Source organism: Hyalella azteca, unplaced genomic scaffold, assembly GCF_000764305.2.
Source record: "Hyalella azteca isolate HAZT.00-mixed unplaced genomic scaffold, Hazt_2.0.2 contig5386, whole genome shotgun sequence".
Taxonomy (NCBI): Eukaryota; Metazoa; Arthropoda; class Malacostraca; order Amphipoda; family Hyalellidae; genus Hyalella; species Hyalella azteca.
Window position 1 is genome coordinate 207,516 of NW_025935579.1, and position 25,197 is coordinate 232,712.

Consider the following 25,197-nt stretch of genomic DNA (forward strand, 5'->3'; position numbering starts at 1 on the left):
GGGTTACTCATGTCAGGCGGCAGAAGGTTGAAGAGGTTTTATTGAAGTTTCAAGGCTTAAGTGAACAACAGATCATTTACTGCACCTGGATTCATCAAATGATAGGATACAATTCTGTTGATGAGCCATATACCTTTCAGACAAATGATGTTGGAATGACGTTATCACGAGTTTATTTCCTTGAAACAACGTTGGTTAACAAGCTTATTAATCATAATCACGAGTGAGTATAAAAGAGTATTTACGCTTGTTAACTAGTCACCAAGCATGTGAATAATATATAGGCAAGTGAATATACGCCACCTATTATACTAATCTCCAGGTTGTTTACTAGCAAACTTTAAACTATTCGTTCATTGTTTTTCACGTCAGATCGTACTTATTCTAGTAACCGTCAAAACATCTGTAAATGATTTGAAAATAATTCACCTATTCTATTATAAATCATTTTATCTCCGTAATTTTCAGATGATTTGGTGAAATTATCGCAAGGATATATTTTTTAACAATTATATAAGAATTATTACTTAAGCTATGTTCTATTTCTCTTACGGCAATTTTATGCGTTCTTTTGGTCTTACTTTTTTGCGTTTCTCTAACAACTTCATGCACGACAATAATTGAACTAAATAAAATTAACTTTATTGAAACGTCATATGTTGATCGAACTTGAACATTGCCTTAGCACATTAAGCATATAAATAAATAAAACCGAGTATGTAGATTAAACATTGTTCCATATCATCAGTTTTATTCAGTTATCCCAATTTATGGACATAGCCGTATACCAATTATTATCGCGCTTAAAAAGAATAAATGAATTTTTGCAAGTTTTGGAAGCTCAACAATTTCTAAATTGATTGATTAAGGGAAGCAACGATTCCACAAGTTCATTGGCCGCTGCACTAGGTCTCGTGCGATGAGGCTATCGGCTCTAATGAAAGCAATTCCCTTCTTAATGGACATCACGATTACCATTAAAAATTACCCCCGAGAGTTAATTTTCGACCACGGCAGCCATAAAGTCTTCAAGTTTGCTAATATGAACCGCTACTAGCGATGGGTCGGTCATTAGGCAGCCCAGGCTGGGACAGAAGCAGGGTATTGCACGCGTTCTTTACGCGCCTCGTTAACTGGTATCACACCTGAAAACCTGCGCTGAGTGATTAAGTCGATATCTGCCTCGTGTTAAATCATATTCTTCAGACGAAATAACCAAGAAAAATAGAATAACTAATTCTATACGCGCACTGAATTTAATTGGTGCTAATATTATAATTTTCTTCAATTGACGATTAAATTTTATGATGAATCTTCACGAGTTCTGAATTTATACATTGATCATGATATTACTATTGAACTCGAAGCACCAGTAATTGTGAATACTGAATGTTAGTTCCGTTCAGTCGATGCATTTAACAAGTGTTATACTGATTTTCGAGCAAATAACAAGTAATGCTACGGCTCAATGCTATTTATTCGATATATTTTTCATAAGTTCCATTGAACCTCGAATAATAATAAGTAAGGCTGCGTCACAATGCTATTTATTCGATTTATTTGTAATGCTTTCCATTGAATTTCGAGTAATAATAATTTATTAATTACTGCAACGTCTCAATGCTGTTTATTCGGTTTATTCGATATGCGTTCCATTGAACTTCGAGTTACGCTAATTAATGCTGCGTCTCACAATTGTTTACTCTAGGCCAGCCTCGTATTATATCGCTCATGTGCAACTGGCCTTGAGCTTTGAAGTTCCTTCTTGAATTTTCTTTGCAACAATTGCTGGTTGCTAGAGCCAGCTGCGCTCCATGTCTCTCCCGTGGTAACAGTAACGAGAAAACAGGTTTTTTAAATGGTCATTTAACGTTTGTACTGCTAATTTAGCTAAAAAATAGTTCTTGAACATAAGATACGAAAACAACTAAAGAATATTTAATTGAAGTTCTTTTTGCAAACATTTATTCACTATTGAAGTCTCAGAAAATGGAGCAGAAAAAGCATAGAAATTATTGTATCACAAAAATCAGTAAGAGTTTGATTATTTGAGATTTTTTAAGAAAATGAGATAATTCGTTCATACAAAATTTACGGCGAATTTATAGTGAATTCCAACGTCGAAACAATAATAAACTTTTTGAAAATTTTCATCTAATATTTTAGTTACACTTCTACCCTGGTCCACATGAATCCATTAAGTTTGCATTGGAATATCAGTAAACTTGTTTCGGTCGACGTTTTTTTCGAATTTCCATTCGACTGCAGCCGTAAACTTGCTAATCTGATCTTAACCTGAACGACGCTCCAAAGGAAACAATGTAGAAGTAGAAATATGGTCAGCCCGTGGAAAATTACACTTCTATTCAACTCAGCGACTGGGCAGGATTTAATTCCAGCTTTGTAACGCTAAGCAATTCCATTAAATAAATACAAGTCGTGGCTATCTAAAATCGTATATATAACGTGGAAGATGGAATGAATATTCTTTATCCTACATTGGAAATATCTGCACTACACCACCAAGTGTGCGTGAATACTTTCCATACATGATTCGTTTAAACATTTTACGGAAAATTCATAAATAACTACATTATTAATCAAAAAAACTTTGCTTTCAGGCAAAGGCAGCTCCTTAGCCGAAAATATTTAAGTGCTGGAAAAAATGATGAAATATGTGTTTAGAATGAGTTAGTCCTATGTATTAATAGCTAGATAATAAGGCCGATGCTCAATAAATGCCCAACCACGTACCAATGCCCTGTTTCAATGAATACCTATGTAATATTTACATAGCGTCATGAATGCTGTTAGATTGTTATCTGCACTACTGCGAGGAATAGCGCTTGTCATTGGGCAAAGCCAGTCAGATGTCCTTGCGAGGCTGACTGAGTGATTATAGGCTGCGCTATTCTCAGGTACGATTGCAGCATTGTTTAGTGTCTTGTAATAAGTGTTTATATGGGTTATTGTAATACTATAATCTTCTTTTCTTATCATTTCGATGTTTATTTATACGAGCTATTTATTTGTCTTATAAGGCCGAAAGGACTTCCTCTCCTTTCCAATTTGTAATGTTACGTTTAGAATTTCTAGTCGATACGTTTACTAGGATTGTTCTACATATTGGCAAAGTATGGTTGAATCATAAATGAGCCCCAGACATCATTACAAATTCTTAGTTCATAATACCCTGGCACCATGAATACCTTATAGGTAAAAATATCGTGACATGAATACCTATAACGTAATAATGCCATGGCACTTTGAATATATAGGTAATAGTATCGTAGCGTCATTAATACCTAGGTTATAATATGATACTATGAATAGCGATAAGTGATAACATCGGGGCACGCTACATCACGATCGCTGCAAGACTGAATACCCAGGTTCCCTCGATTGAAGCGCCTGAACAACGATCCCCGGCCGTAAGTCTGTCCAAACAACCAAACTCTGGGCAAACTTGGACGAATTCAACGGAATCCATTCACGGAAAATGTCTTAAATCAGCTTTTGCTGAAGCTGCACTTCTTTAAACACCAATCGTATTGACGATTCAGCAATGGACCAGAAAGTTAGGCTCCAGCGGCGGCGACCACTGAAAAAAGTCACACTGGGTCGATTTTCGGAGCAGGCGTTACCGTACAATACGAAGGAAACAAACAAACGTACTTAATTTCATTGGTCTTAAATATATAATAAGAATATCTACTATTAACCCTTAAGCAAGTACCAGAATTAAAATAAAAACACTGCAAGGAATAACTGGTCCGGTGTTGTATAATTTTCCATAGAGGATCGAGAATATATGGATTTTTTCTGAATTCATTGAATTCATAATATAATATATGAATGATTAATAATGTATGAATGTAATTAAATATAATTCAATTTTCTCTGATATAGTAAAAAATTAGGATTATGTTGACTGCGCTGGCAAATAAAAAAATACTCTTCTGTAGACATTATACTGTATTCACAAAAATTATGTAGTCGATCGCAGCAGTTGAAGACCAAAATCATCAGAGAATTCTTATTGACTCGGCTCAGATCTGCTCAGAATATTGGCAGTGAATGAGAATTCTAGCGAGAGAAAAAATAGAAATTTGAGTTCCTCCGAGGACTTTCATCTAAACTTCTCCACTCAAGGCACGGCTCATTCTTCATTTGAATTGAGAATTAAAATATTGACATTTTTTCCGCTTGAGTGCCCCAATTTCCACCACCTGAAGATTTCAGTCTCACTGCCCTAGGGGCAACTTCACATGTACAGGAAACCGAAAAAATAAAAATCTCATTGAAACTTTGTGACCGAACCAAGTCTTAGCGTTCAGTTTCTTTCGTCCGGCAGTTGGCAGAATTTTGCCTTCACTAATTTGCAAAGTTCTTCGGTCATTGTTCTCTACTCCTTATTAATATCAGATCTTTCGGAGTTGAAAAGGTCAGTCGTTAAGAGGATATTCGGAAAGATTTTTGAGGGGAATTTTCTGAGTACGTTTAGAGAGTCTCTTGAGAAACCAATTTTTTGGATTACCAGACTACGTTGCCGTAGAGCGCTTCTCAGTAAACTCTTAGGAAAAGACTTCGTTGATTTTTGTGCCTAATTTAAATATAGAAGAACGAATATTCTGTCGGTGTTTGAATCGATTTGACATACATGCTGAGTGCCAGCAAAATCGACTGACTGCACTCTTATAATTGTTCTGATCAAACAACTTAATCACCCTGAAATATTACCGACGATGCACCGTTGAATCTGTGCAACAATTCGAAAAGACTTTTTTCTTTTTTTAAAGACTACTAAAGTATAATAAATATAGAAACTCACAATGCTTCAAACCGCTCTACATAGTATGCCAACTATGCGGCATTTTCCTATCATGTAAAGTGCTTAATTAAGAATTTTTCACTATCTTTTTTGTCAAGGCTGTCCTCTAATTGAGTATGACTAACGATATTTGATTTACATTCAATTATAATATCAAATAAACAATCACTGTTAACTTGATGCAAACCTGAGAAATATTCTATATTTTTCTTTTGAAATCAAAAATCAATCAAACTATTCACCATGAAATTTACTTGTCATTCGAGCAAATATTTACAAAAAACTTGTATTGCCCAACATTTACAAAAATTTTCATTCAAAAGTTAAAAGTCTAGCTAAAGTTATCATCACATTGCGTAATCGTCGTCGCTTTACAGTCGAAAATCGACAGTCAACCATAATCCTACCAAAACTGAAATCAGCTTAACGATGCTTAGGCATAAATGAGTGCATCTAAGTCAAACAAATCGATCGCATTCACTGCGCAAAATTTGAAAAAATTTTAAAGGAATTTTTACAATATACTGGTCTTATGATTTAATAACGAGTTTCTTTACATGAACCGTGCTTTGCAATCTTCGGACTGCGTATTTTCTAGAAATAAATCGCCGAACTTCCACTTCCGACATCTCTTAAAATGTTTCTAGTTTGAGGAGGAAAAATCGCTCTTCTTAAGAAGTTTTGTCGTGTCGCAGATGCAACACTGTATTAGCGGCGCGGCCTAGCAATGCTTTCTTGCATATTTAGTACAAGGAAAGCGTGGAATGCTTTTACTGATGGAGTGCAGCGCTGTTAGCAGGCTACTATTCATGTGCATAAGCGTGATACATAGTTGATGTAAATTAATATTCAGATAACCTAAATAAAATCTTACCTCAGTTTCGCAAGAGGAAAGTTTTTACTGACGTTTCATGAGGTAATATAATTCATATAATTCATTTTCCGGGTCAGTTACGTAAAATTATTGCTCTGAACTTTGCATCAAATTTATATGAAACACCAACTAATTATTTCAAGGCAAAATAGTATGAAAAGATTCCAAAATTTCTGAGCATTACCTGGAAAATCTGTTTCGGAAAAATCAACAGAGTTATACCAACAGAAGCGTGATACGGAGTTACACTGAAGACCAAGAAATAACACCGCCCTCCCCATTGCCTATATCAGAAGAAATGAAATATTTCTTACCAGTTCAATGCTCTTGACTTTACTGCTTGTAGTTTTCCTGTTCAAGCAGACTTGATTCAAGTACGTATTGACGGTATTGTGATGATTGGCTAAGCATGAACAGCTCCTATAAGTAGATATATTGTCATTCTTTATATATGATATATTGAACTAAAATCAAATGCTAAAGCATACAAGCGAAGTTGAATATATCTATCGACTAGTGCGCAATAATACGGATCTTTACATGAATATTGGATGGCAATTGGTCGCGACCAATTGATGGCTACGTCTCTTGGGTGAAATAAACTATTCCAGTCAAGAATTTTTGGTCGCCAATCCCAACAGCAGTCGATCGCTGGCTCCATTTGCATGTTAATTACTGTGGAGCAATGAGAGGTTCGGTCATCAGTGACACTTTATTTCTCTTAAATTAAAAAATGTAATCAAATCATTCTATTGACGAAGTCAAAGGATATTGTCAGCAAAATTTTTTGTTTAGATCTAAGGAAAAGCAGTTAAGTAATTAACATCGGCACGTTAAAAACATTATTATTCGTTTCATAAAAAATAGTCTATTTCAAGACAGGTAGTCGCTGCGTATTAGCTTTCATGAAAATAACTATACATAGGCAAGAAGCGAGTAAGATATGCTAATTTTCTTCTTTTTCCTGAAACTCGTTCATCGTGCTGCGTCCAGCAATATTCCATGACACTCGATGAAGTACCGTGCGCTACAATGCACGACTTTCCCCGACTTTCCCCAAGTGTCATAAAATCCCGAGTCGCTCTTTACAATTTTACGGCTACTGCAACTTTGGAATTCGGCGTCACGGAGAATACACGTCGCAGTCCAGGAGTGACTTCTCTCCTGTTATTATTTGAAGATCGTCCGAATCGAAGTCCTCGAAGCGACGTCGTAGACAGAAAACCTATGAACAACTTATGAGTGTCCTTCGCGTCCACGCTTGGGAGAAACAACAGATTCTTTCTCGGGACGCTTCAAGTTTTTGGCGTTGTCAATAGAGATCGATGAGGAGCTTAGCTAAATGTGACTTGAGGAAAAGGAGGAACATGATCGTGTGTCAGCATGCACCAGCAAGCATCGACAAGCATGATTGATTATTGGCTAAAAAAATCCTAACTGAACCATCTTGCACTCCTCATGAACATGATTTTAACCAATTTTTGGCAATGACGGAGATGTACATACAAAAGGAATTTAAACATGATAAAAATAAGTAATTTTAAATGATTTTTAAAATAAATTAAATTGGCTAAAATCAAATAATTTTTAGAATAAATTGACGTGGTCAAATTAGTTGTCTTGCACCTACTTAACAGACTTCTTGTCGTTCATTCCATCCGTGTCACTACGAGGAAATGGACGTGGTCAATTTGGTTGTCTTGCACCTCCTTAACAGACTTCTTATCGTTCATTCCGTCCGTGTCATCACGGAGGCAATGGACGTGGTCAATTTGGTTGTCTTGCACCTGTTCAGCAGACTTCTTGTCGTCCACTTTATTATTCGTGCTTGAAAGCTCTCATTGAAATATTACTTGAAGAAAGCCAGCATCAAGTTAAAACGAAGAAAACATTTCATTATTATTGTGAGTCTATAAATGTGCAAATAGAAGTTACATTGAATGTCACCATAAACGTTGCGAAAATTTTACACTATAAAATTGAGTGTTATTACGCCGAAGGAAAATTCTTTGGGGATAATGTAATTTGGAAAATGAAAACTTTTATTTAGAGGAATTGAAGAAACTTAACTTCGGACTAAAAGAGGAAATTCGTCGAGAGCCATCTCCAATATTCCTTTTTGACAATATTCCTTCCAGCTAGTAGTTGTTGTTCGACAAAAAATGCTGGTTCAAATTTTTATGAATTTTATTTAAAAAAAATTAATATTTCAAAACAGTTTTTTTGTAGTTCTTTAAATGCGGTTTAAGAAAGAGAAGTTTCGATTGAAATAAAGAGGCTCGTGCTTCATCTAGAAATACTCTAATATAATCATCCCATAACGATTTTATGGATGCCGTGTTTGAACGACGAAAGCTCAATGGTTAATTTATTCGAAGCGTCCATGAAAGTTGAACAGCTGATGCAAATGAACGGCACTATTGAACTTCAATGAACAAAGTTCAGCGAGGGTAAAGACAAAATTGTCGAACTCTATCGCCGTAAAGCGCTAGAAAATCGAAAATGTCCTCATAAAAAGTCTCCTTGAATTTTCTCTGGAATGCCGAACTGCAAATGAACGCTGGCTTGGTTCGAAGCGTCGATATCTGGACGGCAGTCTTTCGAAAAAACCAGAGAGGCCTTCAATCCTCTTGCTTTTTGAAGCCTTCGACGAAAATTTGAAATGTCGGTCTTGGTTTTTTGTCACATTAAGAATTTTTTCGCAAATGAGAATGACTCGAGAGTTCATCGGGACTAAACTGCTGGCAGAAAAGGGTGCATTGATTTAACGGCCCAAGTTTTGAATTGATTAGAAAGCGAGTTACTTTTATTCGAAGATCTATGATACATTTTGTTGCGTATAAATTATGCAAAACAATAGATTGTTAATATATATATGAGAACTAAATAGAACATAATAATGAAAATAATAATTTTATATTTTATCCTTGATTGAGTACCTATTGGCCATGCCAAATTGTATTGTTTTATTTCTATTCATGATTTTCGATTACGAACGTGAAAGCTGTCTCCGTCCAGTCAAACACTAAAATGAAAAGCAAGTACTGCAATAGTTTAAACAGTGTCATCAGTTAAAAAATATCGGCAGAAGGGTCATTAATTTTTTAATTATCAACTATGAATTACAAACAAATTTACAAAAATTCAAAACCTGGTACGGGTGAACCTAGTACGGATGATTTTTGTAGAAATCTACGGATTTTAGAGCCAGTATTTAAGTATCTCATCATGATTATTTTATATATATCATTGTCAGCAGAATGAACAGATAAATTTTTTCAATCAACCTGTTCCTTAATATTAGTTATGCTCCACAGTTGGCTAATTTTCATTTGAATAGTTTAATACATTCGGTGCTCAGAAGTGTTTAGGCATCAATTGATAGAAAAGCATCATAACTCCATTTCCGCACCAACCAACGAATTATAAGCTTTTTTCAACTTTATTCTTCACATTGCACAGAAAATATTATCAAACAAAGTTAGGGAAGAGATTAAAAATCACGATCATAAAAATATACATTCACTCCTCCTTTCCACGACAAATAAAAACAAAAACTCGTAGAATTGCATTGATAAATAGGCAAAAAAGTTAAATCGCATTCTTCATCAATGGAATGAATTTAGCAGCATACAAGGCAAATATAAAAAGCTATATAAGTATTTGACATAAATGACCAATAAACTTCAGCAATTGTAGTATTGTATTATTATATGAATTGTTAGAATACGGAATATGAAATTTAGAAACATATAGAAGTGTTACGTGAAAGTGTATAAAAGTGCTAAGAACTAAAATTCTCCACAACTTTACTGCTCAGTTAGTCCATTGGAATGTCTGCAGCGGGTGCTGGTGGCGCTGCGTCTTGCATATTTAGATGAGACTCGACCACAAATCAAGGGAGCGTCAGACACTCGCCATGTTTGGTGACCTGGCGACACAAGTCTTGCTTCAGAGACGAAGAACTGCAGCTCTTTAGGTGCAACTTGACACCTTCTCAGCGATCGCTGTCACCGACACATGAATCATGACCACGCGGCTTGCAGCCCACAGCCACAGATGCATGGAAGTAGACAAGATGTATTATTGTAATTCAAAGCAATAGAGGTAGATATATTCACGAGGGAAGCATGTGATACAAATAGATGGAGGGTTTCGTCTATGAATAACGAGGAATAAATTCGAAGATGATGGAATCAGCACTTCAGTTAATGTAAAGCCTAAGCTCTAGGCTAGCCTGAGTGAAATCCAAAACATAAGAATTGGAAAAATTTTGAATGAAGGCCATTTGAAGGCTAGTATCTAAAATTTGAATTAGAGATTTTAACATGGCATCTAATTAGTCTAAAAAGTTCCATATAAACTTTTTGTTAGATCACTGCCTTCTCCCATTTATATCAGAAACATCAGCCAACCAAAGTAAAGACAAAGCAATCATTCTTTTAACTGTTTATACTAAACATGCGTTTATCGGTATTTGGTTGATAAAATATTGACGAGTAAAATATAGAGATATTTACGAAATTGATTCGTTATGAAATACCCGCAGCTCCGCATTTTTGTAACATATTTTAATTCTTTTTATGATGTAAAACTGTTATGGAATTTTCCTTGCATATATGAGATCAGAATTTTTGTGCCGCACAGAGGCGCGTTAAGTCCGCGCCTGCTGTTGGTGGCAGGCTACTGGAGGGCGGACTCGTTTAGACCGAACTTGGCTCTCTTGACTAACTTGGCAGCCACTCTTGCTCTTCCGCCAAGGAAATGAAGTCGTTCCAGGATTATGTCTGCAAACTTCTGCCTAAATAAGAACTTATTAATAAAGTTCTCTATCCGAGGATTAGTATAATGATGTATCGTCGCGTGGAAAAGTTGTGAAGAGATTTTTTGAACGAGTTTTCTCCCTTAACAGCAGATATTGACGAAGAATGAAACTCATATATTTGAATGGCATGAAATGAATGGCATGAAATTAAAAATGAGTTACAAGCTAGGCACTACCACTATTTATTACATAGCACCGCTATGTATTGAAAATTCTTCACTAAAACGTTGCTCAAATCCAACTTGTGATGAGCATGCTTTGCCCAGTGATCGAATATTATACGCGCTGCATTGAAATGATGCTGTTCGCAAATGTTATCTAATGCATGTAGAGGTTCTCAAATTTTCAGCATGTCGTTCGAAGGACACCTAAATTTTGATTACTGATAAACTATAACAATTCAACTGATACGAGTGTGATCTATCTTACCTGCAGAATGTTTGTAAACATTTTTTCATATTTTTTTATTTACCAGAATTCCACTAAACCAATACCTTCCTGCATCTTCAATTTATGGAGACCACTTTATAAAAAGCTTTAGCATAAAAATACACCTAACTACCAGTAAAAATAAACATATGCAGTCCTCCAAGTACAATGAAAATCAATATTCAGTTTGTAAGAGTATCTAAACATTTGTCTTTAATAGCTTGTGCATCGATATAAAGGTCTAAAAACCCTCAATCGTAGATGTTTAAAGTAATTTAGTCTATAAGCTCGAGTCTTTCATGGCTTGTGCGTAGAAGTAAAACTCTCATCTATAGTTGCTCACAGTGGCTTCGATCAATAAAGTTCAAAATTCCGTTTGTAAGAGTATCTAAGCTGAGTCCATCATTGACGTTGTGTAAGCATGGACGTCTGAACTCATAACAGCAGAAATTTAGCACGCTCCGAGTCAATAAAGTTCAATATTCCTTCAGTAAAAGTATCTAGACCGCATTTTCTTGTAGCTTCTGTGTAAGCCTGGACGTTTCTTTGACCGTCGCAGGCCGTTACGTGTTACCATCGTTGGCGTTATATACACTCGGTCTCGCCCATAACATTGGCATGCATGTCAAGTGTGGCCATTGAAGTTGCCGAGAGCTGCTTCAGTACTTCCAAAAGATAGTTTCGAGATCACCTGGAGTTTTGCAGGGAACGCAGTGTCGATTGTTTCTACTCGTTCACGAGTTTCGTGATCTAGAGATCGTCATTGTAATAATAATTTGCTAAGCTGACGTATAGCTGGAAGGGATCGTTCGTTAGTACATTTCGCATATCACCGTGTATGTTTTCGAGTACTTTTTGTAAATTTTCCATTTATGAGACCATCATTTGTTCTCCTTTTTTGCATGGTTTTGTAGCAAATTATTATATAAATGATCCCGTAGTATTGTTGCATATTGATGAAATATATACGAGCATTGAAGACTTCGAGAAGGCGTGCTGAGTATGGCAGAATCTTTAGGTTGGATATGCGTTGTTTTATCTGCAGGAATATCAGGTTGCGTCCTTAGGCCTTCTATATTCAGATGATGATCCGTCTCGAGACTGTCGCATCAAAGGAAAGCCCTCGAACACGTCGGGGCGCAGGCTTTTCTCCACATGTCAGGAACGGATAAATGTTAAATTGTATTTATGCCGTATTTTGCATTACGAAAAATGCTATAGTTTACTTCAATCCTCGTCTTCTTTTCTGTTGGTTCACGTCGAATTATAAGAGTCGATCTGCTCTAAGTCAACGTTTCTTCGGTAAATATGGAAATAATTTAAAAGAAATTTTGTCGTTAGACGGAGTTTTATAAGCAGCTAGAAATTTCCGCCTTTGTTAACTCATTTTGAACAATTCGTCTCCATAACAAAAGTATTAATATCATATGTAATCACATAGGCATAATCCTAGATAGAAAAGTTTTAAGTGGTAATAAGACTAGCAGAATGTGTTAGTTGTTTTCCAGAATTGCTGTTCTGGTCAATAAGAATATTTATACATAATAATAATTTATACTTTTATTCAATATAATAATGTCGAAAAACAGTAATACAACCGATACTTTTCGCTTTACACTTCGAAGAAAGTATATCCTCTAGAAATTTAACGATGGTACTCTAAGGCATCCAGCTTTGCCCTTCAGAATGCAAGAAGCTTCGACTGTTCAACAGTTCTGGAATTGCCTGACATCCTATCGTCCTCAGAGGGTTTCAACTCCAACTATTAATCTCGGAGTTGGCGACTGATGCATCCATCCAAAGAAAAAGTTTATGCATGAATGTCGCATTGTTCGAAACCAACATTGGCATTGAAGAGTTTTCAAAGCTGGCGGCTTCGCGAGCGTAAAAGGTGAAGAAATCCTACAGAGAGGAGGAAGTATGGCAGAGGCAGCGCCTTGCACAAGCTCAGTCATAAATCTTGCTGAGGCAGTTAAAGATTGCATTATACAGGAAAAATGATGACCGCAGATACAAACGCCCGAGTGGGGAGCCTCAGCAATGATATACGATGGCACTTTGCGCCGCTTCTCCGGGATGAGGAGTTACATTCTGGGATAAATCCCACGCTTTTGCCCCACCGTATGTTTGTTGTTGCTGCTTTCTCAGCTAAATCCTAAGTGTTTCACCACCGTATGTTTGTTGTTGCTGCTTTCTCAGATAAATCCCACGTTTTCACCCCACCGTATGTTTGTTGTTGCTGCTTTCTCAGCTAAATCCTAAGTTTTTCACCACCGTATGTTTGTTGTTGCTGCTTTCTAATATAAATCCTAAGTTTTTTTTACCACTGTATGTTTGTGTTGCTGCTTTCCAAGAAAATTTTCACGCCATATCCCCATCGTATGTTTGTTGTTGCTGCTGTCTAAGGTAAATCTCACGCTCTTCCGCAGTCGTATGTCGGCTTTTGCTTCTTCTCTAAACACGAACTCGTCCTGAGTATGAATAGTTTGAATTTTATTAGTTCGATTATCTATCCGCTTTTATTTTCCAGACGCATTTCTTTGTTAAAACTAGCGTTCTAAAAGTCCCTCGTAAAAAATGAATCACTCAAGATTCAAAACGCTGCTGCAATGTGAACTATAATGACGTACTTGTAAACACATGATTTTTAAAAATGCCGCTATCCAAAATTTTGAGTTTCATCACTCTATTTGACTGAAAATATTCAGTTTTCTTACAAAAAATAGTGCGACTGCTGAATGATGTCAAAACTCCCAATTTTTTTATTTTCATGACTAAAATCAGTCTGAAAAGTATTAACACGCGTAAGGATTCAGCTTCTGATCATCTGCTCAGTTTACCCGTGCAGTTGTAATTAACGCTGATGTCGTGGTTAGAAATCTTTACTACAGTCAACTCCATACTTCAGTAAAGATACAAAATCCACTTCCATTTCGCAATTCAGTCAACTTCAAAGGCGCGTCTGTGACCGAACTTTACTCCATAAGCACGTAGAAGCCCGACTTTAAAAGTCGAAACTCAAACGCTGAACCAATTCTGCAACTGACCGTCAAATCTCTTAAAGTAATGAAGAGGCAAATTCCTTGCTAAGCTCAACGAACTTTTCAAGCAGGTCTGGTCAGAGGCAGTTTGTAAATAGCCCGTCACCATGACGACAGGTTCGTTCGTCGATCCTATGATGAGACGGCAAAGAAATGTTTGTGTTCGGAATGATGGCGTTAATTGCGTTGCATGCATCAAACAGACTAATTTAAAGATTCAAATAAACCTAGATTGAGTGAAAAGGGACTCGGTTGAGTGATAGATGCCATTTCAGTACACTGCATTATAATTAAAGCGAATTCATGTTACTCCGAAATGTCGTTTCTATGTAATGCGAAGAATGAATGAATTTCGGATTAATCTGAATAAATTTTGATTAATTATAACCATGATGCAAATATGAGTAGATCAGGTCTCGTTATCACGAAACCGACAACTTTTAGCGCAATATATAGCGACCAGCCATTCGACTTTATTCTAGAAGGAACTACTGATAAAATCCAGGACACTGGCGGTTAGTATATCCAATCGGGATTCCAGTAAAAAAATGTGCCTGGAAATTGCCTATCAGGAACCGACGCTGATTGCGTCCGCAGTGACGACGTAGCCTTACAATTAAGATTTTTCTTGCCCCTTCTACTGAACAAACACAGTGACTGACTTTTTAATATCCCCTCCATTTCTCTGGCTAGAATTTCTTTGGACTGAAAATCCCCGACCCTGCGTCGGAAAATGTTTGATGGGAGTCTTTTGAAGTCTTGATATTAATACGCCAAACAGGAACGTTTAATAGAACTCGCACAATATCCCATTAGTCGAGTGGAACCTTGCCCGCTGTCGGCGGTCTGCGCGCTACAGTGGAAACTTGGCATTTTTTAAATTTGAAAAAAATTCATTTATTATCCATGAATTTACTAGGTTTTTACTTAGTAGAGGTGACAATTTTTATTCGTATGTCTCAAGCTATTAAACTTCGAACTTTTCAAAATTTCCCTGAAATTTTTCTTATCAGCGTAATTTTTAGAGCGTATGAAATAATATTAAGAAGATAGAAGTCTGAATATTAGCCATAGAATATTCGAATAGTCCTCAAATTGGTATTAATTTAATCTTCTCAAGCAAGGCATTCATTTTCACGAAGCAACTTCAGATCATCCTTGGAATTCAGCAACCCTGGAAAGTTTCCTCAGTTTAAGCGTTTCAGTCGCACATCAGCGAGGTCGAGCGCTGCAATGGAAACTGGGTCATAACTTCGTTTAGAAATTTTCAAAAGCAAATAAAAAATAAGAGGGTGATCTCCATCGGCGACTGAGACGTCTGAATAATTAGAATAGTTCATATTTAGGCAAATACAAACCCGAGATTCGATGTTGAAACCGAGTTTGAGTGCCACAAATACGAACCCCGGTCGTTGAGCGCCACGGGAAGGTCGTGGACTTCGGACATTGCTTTTTGCCGCTGAATTTAGCACGGCCTTTGGCTGAAGGCCACAGAAATGTTTTATTACCAGGCACAAACCAAATCATTGAAAATATTACGTCATTTCGATTATTTCAGTTATGACTATTTATATGGATCAAATCGTAGTATACTGATAAGTATACTATCTGTCGATATCGAACATGTACTAATAGTACTATACTAGCACCATATCGAACCCGGTGGACGTCTAGTAGCTATTTCAAACTATCGTCAGTTTTGAAAAGATCCGGTCAAAGGACCTGTTTTTAGAGCTCCTATGAACAAGTCATGAAGAGTACAAGAATCGGCGACAGGCCACATCAGGCCTACTCTTCAGCGCCGACATCGCTATGTTATGTTAATTTGTTCGTGACAATTTTTTTCAATTGAGAGGTCTGACCGAATTGCAAACAACAAGGAACAGAGCAAGATAAACATTAACCAATTTTTTTTTTTAAACAGAAGTCGAGAACGGACACGAAAAAAACTAGTTAACTGGGCGAGGCGCTTACTTTTTTCAAACCACTGCCCTGCGTACAGTCGCTAGAAGTTATGAAATGTCAAGAAGAGTATGAGTTCTGTTATTTTTTTAGTCTCCAAAATACGCATTGCAGAATTATTTAGATTTAGTTTGAAAACCTTCAAGTGAGAGTTTCTACCGGAGCCAAAACTTGTGAAAACTCTTGCCGTCAACGACCATCGCTCAGACGACACTGGCATGCCGGTCATGCGTACGCTGCATGACTTGAATAAACAGTTGTTCATGACTTAACTCAGTACTTTTAATTGGAATGTCATCATCTGTTGCACAGACCGTTGATCTCACACAGGCCTCCAGCACGCCGCAGCTTGAAGTGCCATCTCGTCATGTAAACGCTTCCAGTTTTCCAGTGAAAATTGAAGTTAATGAAGCTTTTAGGTTATGAAAAGCTCATCACATCACACCGATTAATATCAATGGGTTATATTATTGAAATAGTGATATACTTTCCTACCCACAGGCAGCGGCTACGCTATTTCATAGGGCCAAACTGTGTCAGAATAACAGATTCAGGGCAAAAAGTGGCTTGTTATTTTCACAAAGTCCCACTCACTTCCTTAAGTGCAACTGCACAAGCGTAAATATCTATTAATTTGTATATTTAATTTCCCATTACATTTACAAATAATAGAAACATAATTGAGATTTTTTCGGAAATTAGGTTATTTTTCAGATTTTGGTTAGGTTGATAGACCGAATTTTACCAGCCAGTGATGACGTCCTCTGCCATCAGAGAGGAAGTGAAGTGAAGGAATGGCGATGCATCATCGCGATGCAGACGAATTCAGATTTTGCAATGAACAGAAACAATTCCTTTTTGACATTAATAGTTTGGACAATATTTAAAAGAATTTTTTTCTCAAATTTAACATGAGGAAGAGATGAGGACAGCAAAGAAGCTTACTAGCTAAGAATAATTATTTAATAAACATTTTTAAGTAGCGGCTGTACAGATAACATTAACTTACAAATTTTCATTATCAAAATGTACTTTATAATCTGAACCACACTATTAGTACGGTAATGCAAAAAAACTGTATTCATTATCGTTTTGCAAAATGTTTCACAGTAATTTCATATTGTGTCTTTTGTATCACCGTTTTCTCACTTAAAGAGTCAGTGTATAATGATGGCTTGCCTCACTACATAAAATTATAATGTATTATACTATAGCTTCACTAATTTCATAAGGAACTCAAATCTCGTTCCTTATGAATTCCTTAAGTCTTCATGCAATATTAATAAATGTTCGTAAATAACACTGAACTAGTATCACTACGTCACCCGAGTCAACAGTCAACACGCTTCGTTTCATCTAAATTCACCTTCTCGCAGTTATTCGACTTACCTTCGAGAAAATTTGACACGAATTTCAACAAAATTTTCCGCTCAATATTTATGATCATTCCGCTTCTAAGCTTCATTCCGCTAAGCAGCGGTAATTGATTCGTTTTTTTATAAGGCAGCTGAAGAATTTTAAGTAAAATGATCTTTCATCGTCTGTGAACCTTAGCTGATGTATGGATTGAACTTATTTGAACCTTAGATGAGGTATAGATTTTGTTCAACGAAAATTTAGTTATTAAATGAATAATATTAATAAAGAATCTGCAAAACGAAAGAAACCTAAAATCAGTTCTCAGAATCATCAAATTGGAACATCACCAACATAGATGCAAGTACAAAAATGTCAACGGTATGATGTATAATTAATATGCGTTTAAAAATTACTTCTTTAAGACAACACTTCTAAAGAATCCAGTGTCTCCAATGTTACACATGTACAATGAATTTTTAATTTTATTGTTGAATATTGAAAAAATTAATTTCAACTTTTTCTCAATACATACAAATTTTACATTTTCAAAATTATTTATTCTGTCACTTTATTCGCGCATTGTCTCCGACTTTACGCAAGTGTGCAAAATTTCAAATCGATTGGACTGGTAAAAGTGTGTTAAATATCTATCGATTATAAGATCAAAACAAAACAGACAGACAAACAAACAAACAACCCAAACAGACAGAAAAACAAACAAAACAGATAAACAAACAAAACAGACAGACAAACAAACAACAAGAAGTGAAGTTAAAGAGAAGAGTTGTAAAATGAATGACTCTCCTAATACAAGTCTATATGTAAGCGTGGAGGCGAACAAGGTGCATGTCCCATCACAAAGATATCATAATTTTTAATGACTATATTGTGGAATGCGCCCCAGGTTTTCAGCTGCATTAGGAATTTTGCCATTGTTGTCATTAGGCACCACATAACTAGGATATAACAGAAATATCTATAATATCTCTCCAATATCTAGTGTTAAACAAGGGTAGTATTTATAACGTAATATGTGATCTTGCAGATAAACATCAATTTTACCTGCTAATGTAAGTTTTTAGTTTAATTGCATCGTGATTGAAACACAACGGGCCATTGTATTCCGTATTGCATATTGAAGAATGGAAAAAGGATTTGGTTGATACAAAATATTATTACAAAAAAAATACTTTTTTAACGAATTCGAAGTATCACAAAGATCCAGGCCTGACTAAACCAGAAGATCATCTAGATCACAATAAAGTACCAGCTAAGTCAACAACACTCATCTTAAGCATTTAAATATCATTAACGTAGAAATTTTGTGATTTTGTCGAGGTAAAATTAAAAAAAAAACAGCAATACATTAATGATCAAATGTTGACCACATTCGTGCAAATGAAGTTCGTAGCATTATAATGAGCTATAAAGAATTGAAGTAAAATTTCCGACATCGTTTATATTGAGCACTAAGTAACTAATGAAGAACAGTAAATTCAACGAGACAAGATTGTCTGTAAAACTGTAATAAATTAAGGTATCGTGACTATTCCTAGTATCAGTTAAACTGAAGAATCTATAAACTGTCAATAGCATGAAGAACTTCAAGGGCCGTGAAGATGTTCCCGCTTGCGGTGTTTGTTCAGTTGTGAAGCTGTGATGAACTCCCGACCACAGTCGTCACACGCGTACTGTCGTATTCCTGCACACATAAGACCGTCATTATTTTCGCAGCAATGGAAGTGAAAAAAATATATTTTTTACTTATAACAATGTAAATGCGGCTGACTTGCACGAATGAAATACAACGCTATTGACCAACAATAGTTAAATAGCTGAAATAATTGCCAGTAAAAATATTGAAATATAACCGCTTTCAACGATCGCGCGTTTAGGCATAAATATGACAATACATGAATTTGTATCCCTGTGATGTCAGTTTTTTTAGCTTCTACGATAAAGTAAACAGCAAAAAAATAAATGAAACGAACCATTCGAGTCAATTTGTGCGAATTCAGCTCTATTAATGAATATTCATGTTCTGTCACGCAACGCTACAGCGTGCAGTTAACATGAGTTGGTTTGTTTTGAAGGCAGTTATGCATGATGGTTTGATGTGCCCGTACACTCGCCAACAGGTGCCTCTTTAACACCCTTTCTGGTGCACATAATTTGCCCGGTATCCAAGACTCATTTATTTCAGCGCAGAGCAGAAACATGCTCGTTTCTGAGTTAAATAAATGACAAACATATTCGAAAAATATTCACCTTGATGGAGAAGTTCGTGCTTGTCGCGGTATGAAGACGTGCTGAAAGTCTTGTTGCAGACGCTGCACTCGAATTCGCGGTTCTCGTGATACCTGCGGGCAACCGATGGCTTAACTTATCAAAATACAACACAATATATACAAAACTTCCAACCTATCAAAATATATTTTGAAGTATACAGTAAACTTTGAATCATACGTATGTTAAGAATTGATTTTGCTCCCCTCATTTCATAGACTTGACTGCGAAGTTTCAGTAATGAGTAATTTTTTATTACTCTTTTTATTGACGTCTAAGCAGGTTTACACAAAATTAACTTGAAAATTAAGTTATAATCTTAAAACTAGTTACAGTCTAAGATATCTTATAATGCAGGTAATAAGATTTACAGGATTATTGCATTAATCTTGCTTACATGAACTGAAATATTTTAATTCCTGCGATGGCGAGACAGCTCTCGGGATTTAAACTTAAAATTAAGTTCTTATGCAAAATCATGGGATTCGTGAATTCAGTAGGTATATGTGGAATGAATCTGGAGAAATATTTGGCAAACCGTGCAGTAAAAAGAACATTGCCAGCATTACAATTCTTTGTAATGTTGCTGTTTGTAATTAGATACTCGAACAAAAAAGTTCAAAATTATACCTGCTGGTATCACTTTAGTATAATTATACCTGAGGTGAGCGTTTTTGAGCCCCTGAGTGGAGAACATTTTACCGCAGCCTGGGTGTTCGCAGCGCACAACCTTCTCACCATGCACGCGAGCTTCGTGAACACGCTTAGTAGCCGAGTCTGTGCGCGAACAATGTGTGTTCATAATCATGAACAAAGTATGTTCACAATCTGACGAACTACTACTAGTATTATAATAATTTCTATTTCTATCATAACCATGAAAAAAACGATCGCATTCACGAATAAAAAGCAATCATATTCATACATAAATGTGTTCATTCATGGATAAAATGCAATCACATTCATAAAAAAAAATAAATCCTATTTCTGGTGATGCATGCAGCAGTTTTTTTATTCACAGACACGATACAAACATAAATGTGATTCACAAACACGATATATCTACACAAATACAGGGGGAATACAGTAGACAGAAACCAATGTATATTTTCTTCCGCCCTAATTCAGTTAATCACTCAGACTCACTGAATAATAAATATTGATTTGATTGGAGCATTGATTACTTCAAACAAGACACTAAAAATTCACAAATTCAAAAATAATTAGATACGTGATTTGAAAAATCAGCAACTTGTATAATTAAAAACGTAGGGTTTCGTGGTACCTACTTAAAATTTATATGAAGACCACAGGATATTGTTATTGATTTCCGGCAAGAAAACTAAGCAAGGTAACCACGATAATTAAGAGAACAAACCATTGAAAACTTTATGGCAAATGCTGCAGGTTGGGCGGACGGTAGGAGCTGCATGGTGGAAGCGGCGGATGTGGCTAAGAAGGCTGTTGCGTTTACTGAACAGCCGGCCACATAAACACAGCTGTTCACACGCATCACTCCTGGCCTTGTGGTGCTCCTTCATGTGCTCCAATAATTGTCTGTTGTCAAATGGCATGTTGAATTAGAAACATTTTAATGTTTCAAGTAAACTATGAATGTACCGTAGGTACTTTCTTTTTTGTTGGTTTTGAAAATGAAACATAGGTATTCCAAACAGACAGAGATCATCAGAAGAATAAGAATATGTTTCTGGAGGTAAATAAAGCTTTATGCATTTATTCTTCAAAATCAATCTGTATTTATGTAACAACGAGAAATTTAATCAATCTCACATTACTAAATGGTAACAAAACTAATGCCAGAGAGGTTTAGATGATTTTGTTAAAATCTAAACATTTCCGATAAGAATTCTTGTTAATATTTTTAGATTTACAACTGCAGCATAATACGGTATTTTCATCTTAAATATGAAGGAGTGAGCTGATCTTACTTCTAATAAGTCAACAAGTTGATGAACTAAATTGAAAGCCATCAATAAATGACTAATTTGACATTCAGCAATGCATTGTGAGTGCCAAGATTGTGAAAGCTATGAAAATTAATTAAAATGTATTTTTATGAATAGTAAAAACCTGAGGAAGTTTACTTACTGAGAAAATTTCAAGTCATGCAATCTATTTCTCACATTCTCAATCTAAGAAATAAAGAGTTCCTGAAAATCCATTTGAATGGCAACTATAGATGCATTAACTACTATAGAGTAGGTAGTAATAATTCCACATGGAAACACACAGTTTTGTTGGGAAAAGATGTTACATAAAATCGAAGCATTAAACAAAAAGTTCTTCCTCTAAAATATTTCACGTCATCATGATAAAATCAACATTTTTAATTGAGAGGGTTGAAATCGTGTAACACAGATGCACAAGTGACATAGGTAGATGCACCACCAGCCCAAATAATCAATTGACAACTTCTTACATTGATAGGATATAAGTCTTGCAACACAGGTCACATTGGTGTAAAATCATCACTAATCATCAAACACTAAATCATAAATTGACAACTTCTTACATTGACAGGATGAAAGTCTTGTGACACAGCTTACATTGGTGTATGGCCTGTCTAAATTATTCATCAACTACTTATGATAAAAGGATGTATATAAGTTTTACAACACAGTTCATATTGGTGTATGGTAGGTAACATACGTAGGTACATATAGGTATACCTATATGGCCTGTCTGAATGATATAGTGACAACCCCTTCTTACGTTGAGAGGATGAAAGTCTTGTAACACAGCTCACATTGGTGTACTGCTTGTTTTATGTGCTGGGTCAGTATGTGACGCCGTAGGCTCTCTTTAGAAGACAACCAATGTTTGCAAATCCTGCATCTCCACAATTTAGGATCTGTAAAAAAAACTGTGTCAATAACTTTTTTGAAAATAGACTATCATGAGATCAACTAGAATATAGAAAAATAAATTTTCAACCTATTGTACCCTACCAACAATAACCAACCTACCTATTGTACCTAAGGAAGCAGGTACAAAATACATAGGTACTGGGTACCTATTTTTGGCATCAACATTGATTTGATTATAGATTGTTCAAAAATGTACATTGTGCCTTCTACTATACTCACATTATTATTCTTCTTTCACTAATGGTTCTATATATATTTTTCTCCTGTAAAATAAACTTTCTAATACATTAATGCCATGAAAGTCTATGATTAGACAAAATTTTATGAATGGAAATATTGTACTAATTCTGGATTCATAAGCTAGTCACTTTAGATTAAAATACTTTGATAATAATTAGATTGCTTAGTGCAAGATGAAAACTAATTGAAAAATATCTACCTACTTTAAAAATATCTACTTTATCTACTCACAGGATTTTACCTCGTGACTTTTCATTTGACAGTCATGAAAACTGTTTCTAAATCACAACTAGACTTGGAATATATTTACCTTGCTAATGCTACCCCAATTTGGAATATCAGGCAGAATTTTCCTAAAATCCTGGTTGAAAATTATGATTTCACTAGTGATTTTAATAATCATGGATAAAAATGGGCTGTTTTCATAATTCTTTACTGAAGAAAGATAGAAGAGAGGGTCAAATTGGCTACATTCACAAGGGTTTTTATTCAATTCATGGGCGCATTTTACCCAATAGGCCAATCTTTGGCCAAAATATTATTTACAATGATTGCATCTAAAATATCTTGTTGATTATCATGTAGTAATTGTAGTTGTGATCTACTGATCTTGAAACTTGAAAGTATGCATTATAAATATAATCAAGTTTTTTTTTAATAAAAACATGAAAAAATGTTATCCAATTCTGAAATTTTACTCAAGTTAACAAAAATGTTCCTAAATCCTAATTTTCTACATCCAGGGAAAATGAGAATTTGGCCTAATACAGGTGCATCGTGCATGGCGGCCAGTATAGCTTTTCAAATCAAATGAATTCAGGGTTAGCCAGTTATAGTTATACAAACAATTTAGCAGCTCAATAATGGCTTTCAACAACCCATAAAATGACTCATGGAGTCCTGGGTCAAGGATCATGTACCCTCATCATCGCCTCATGGCTCAAAAAAATTAACTCATGGACACTGACATGGCTTGAAACTACAAGAATTTGTGGCTCTACAAAGACAGCTGCAATTTTACCTGCAAAGCCTCCGCGGCTGCGCTTATGCACTATATATCCTGACTTGGAGAGCAAATTATTTCTACACTATGTCCTGCAAGGTCCATTAGTTTGAGGCTAGTATGGGATATATCTACTTGGCGAGCCGCGACTGAATTTTTCGAGCCGTGGTTTTATGGATTTGCCAGCCGTGATTCCATTTAAAAATTTTATGAAATGACATGTTTGCGAAGTGCAAACCGCGATTTTTTAATCAAACAAAAATTTATGACATTCAAGCCGCGAGATTTCATACCTACTGAAATTATATGATATTATAGCCGTGATATTTCAGACAAAAATAGGACTTTTCCAGACTAGGTTTGAGCCTTTGAGGAAGCTCATTTTGTACAAAAAGATTCCCTAAAAAGCAGTAAAGCACAAGTCTATAAATTATACATATTCATGATTTTGAACTTTCTGACTTCTGAGTGTGATTAGACTGGTGTGGTTGGCGAGTGCCGAGTGTGGCTTACTGTGGTGCCGTGTGGTGGTACAGTTACACACTACACAGGCAATAGACAGTACACAGTACACACAGTACGATTTTGAGAATACCTAGCTAATTTGAAGGAATTTTTCTAACCACAAAATTCAAGTGACTCCACCGTATCGTACAATGCATCATGGTGATCATACATTCATTATTCATACTAGCCTAAGTGGCTAAGTCTAAGAAACGTGACGTCGAGACATACCTTTCCATAAAATGTCTTGTCTTGGATCTATATCATAATCATTATACTTATGAGGAAGTTGTGTTGTTCTTGGATCTTGTTTCGATTGAATTTCTAAATTCTCCGATTCAGCCATAATTCACCTTAGGAACAAAAAAAACGGGTTTTTGCGTTTCGGTCTACACGGTTGACAAACAAGGAGCATCAAAACAGGAACCAGCTGATAGCCAAAGGGCTAAATGCATTTTGATCTCTCCAAGTACAACCAGGCTGCATTTCAATGGCATTATAGATATCCTAAATAATAATATGCTTTTAAAAAGTGTTTTTCAAAGACCACACTTCTAAAGGGGCCGATGTCTCCGATGTTACACATGTACAATGAATCTCTTCTTTCAGTTTTATATAGGTAAAATTTTTTTTTATTAAATGACATTAATTTTTAAAATTATTTATTCTGTCAAATGATTCATTCAATATCTCTCACTTTACGCCAATGTGCGAAATTTCAGATTCACTGGACAGGTAGAAGTGTGTTAATTAAATATCGATTAAAAGCTTTGTAGCAGACAGACAAGAAGTGAAGTTAGGGGGAGCGTCTAGGGTAAAATTTATCTCGGCTATTCACAGACGGATCACTCTGAAACTTGGTACACATATGTAAAACAGAAATGTAAGACTTTTTTGTTCATGTACATTTTTCGAAAAAAATGAAAGAAAACGTGAAAATCTTAGAAAACGGTCA

The 25,197-nt window shown here is 35.6% G+C and overlaps 1 protein-coding gene across 1 annotated transcript; it reads right to left on the bottom strand.

Moving 5' to 3' along the window:
• Positions 1-18,660: 18,660 nt before the first annotated feature.
• LOC108668997 (zinc finger protein 479) lies at positions 18,661-24,686 on the bottom strand. Its single transcript, XM_018156282.2, has 6 exons — positions 24,474-24,686; positions 22,341-22,479; positions 20,986-21,164; positions 20,267-20,384; positions 19,590-19,681; positions 18,661-19,023 (listed from the first exon to the last, which is right to left on the bottom strand). The coding sequence occupies exons 1-6, from the start codon at positions 24,586-24,588 to the stop codon at positions 18,926-18,928; spliced, it is 741 nt and encodes a 246-aa protein (XP_018011771.1). The 5' UTR covers positions 24,589-24,686; the 3' UTR covers positions 18,661-18,925.
• Positions 24,687-25,197: the final 511 nt, after the last annotated feature.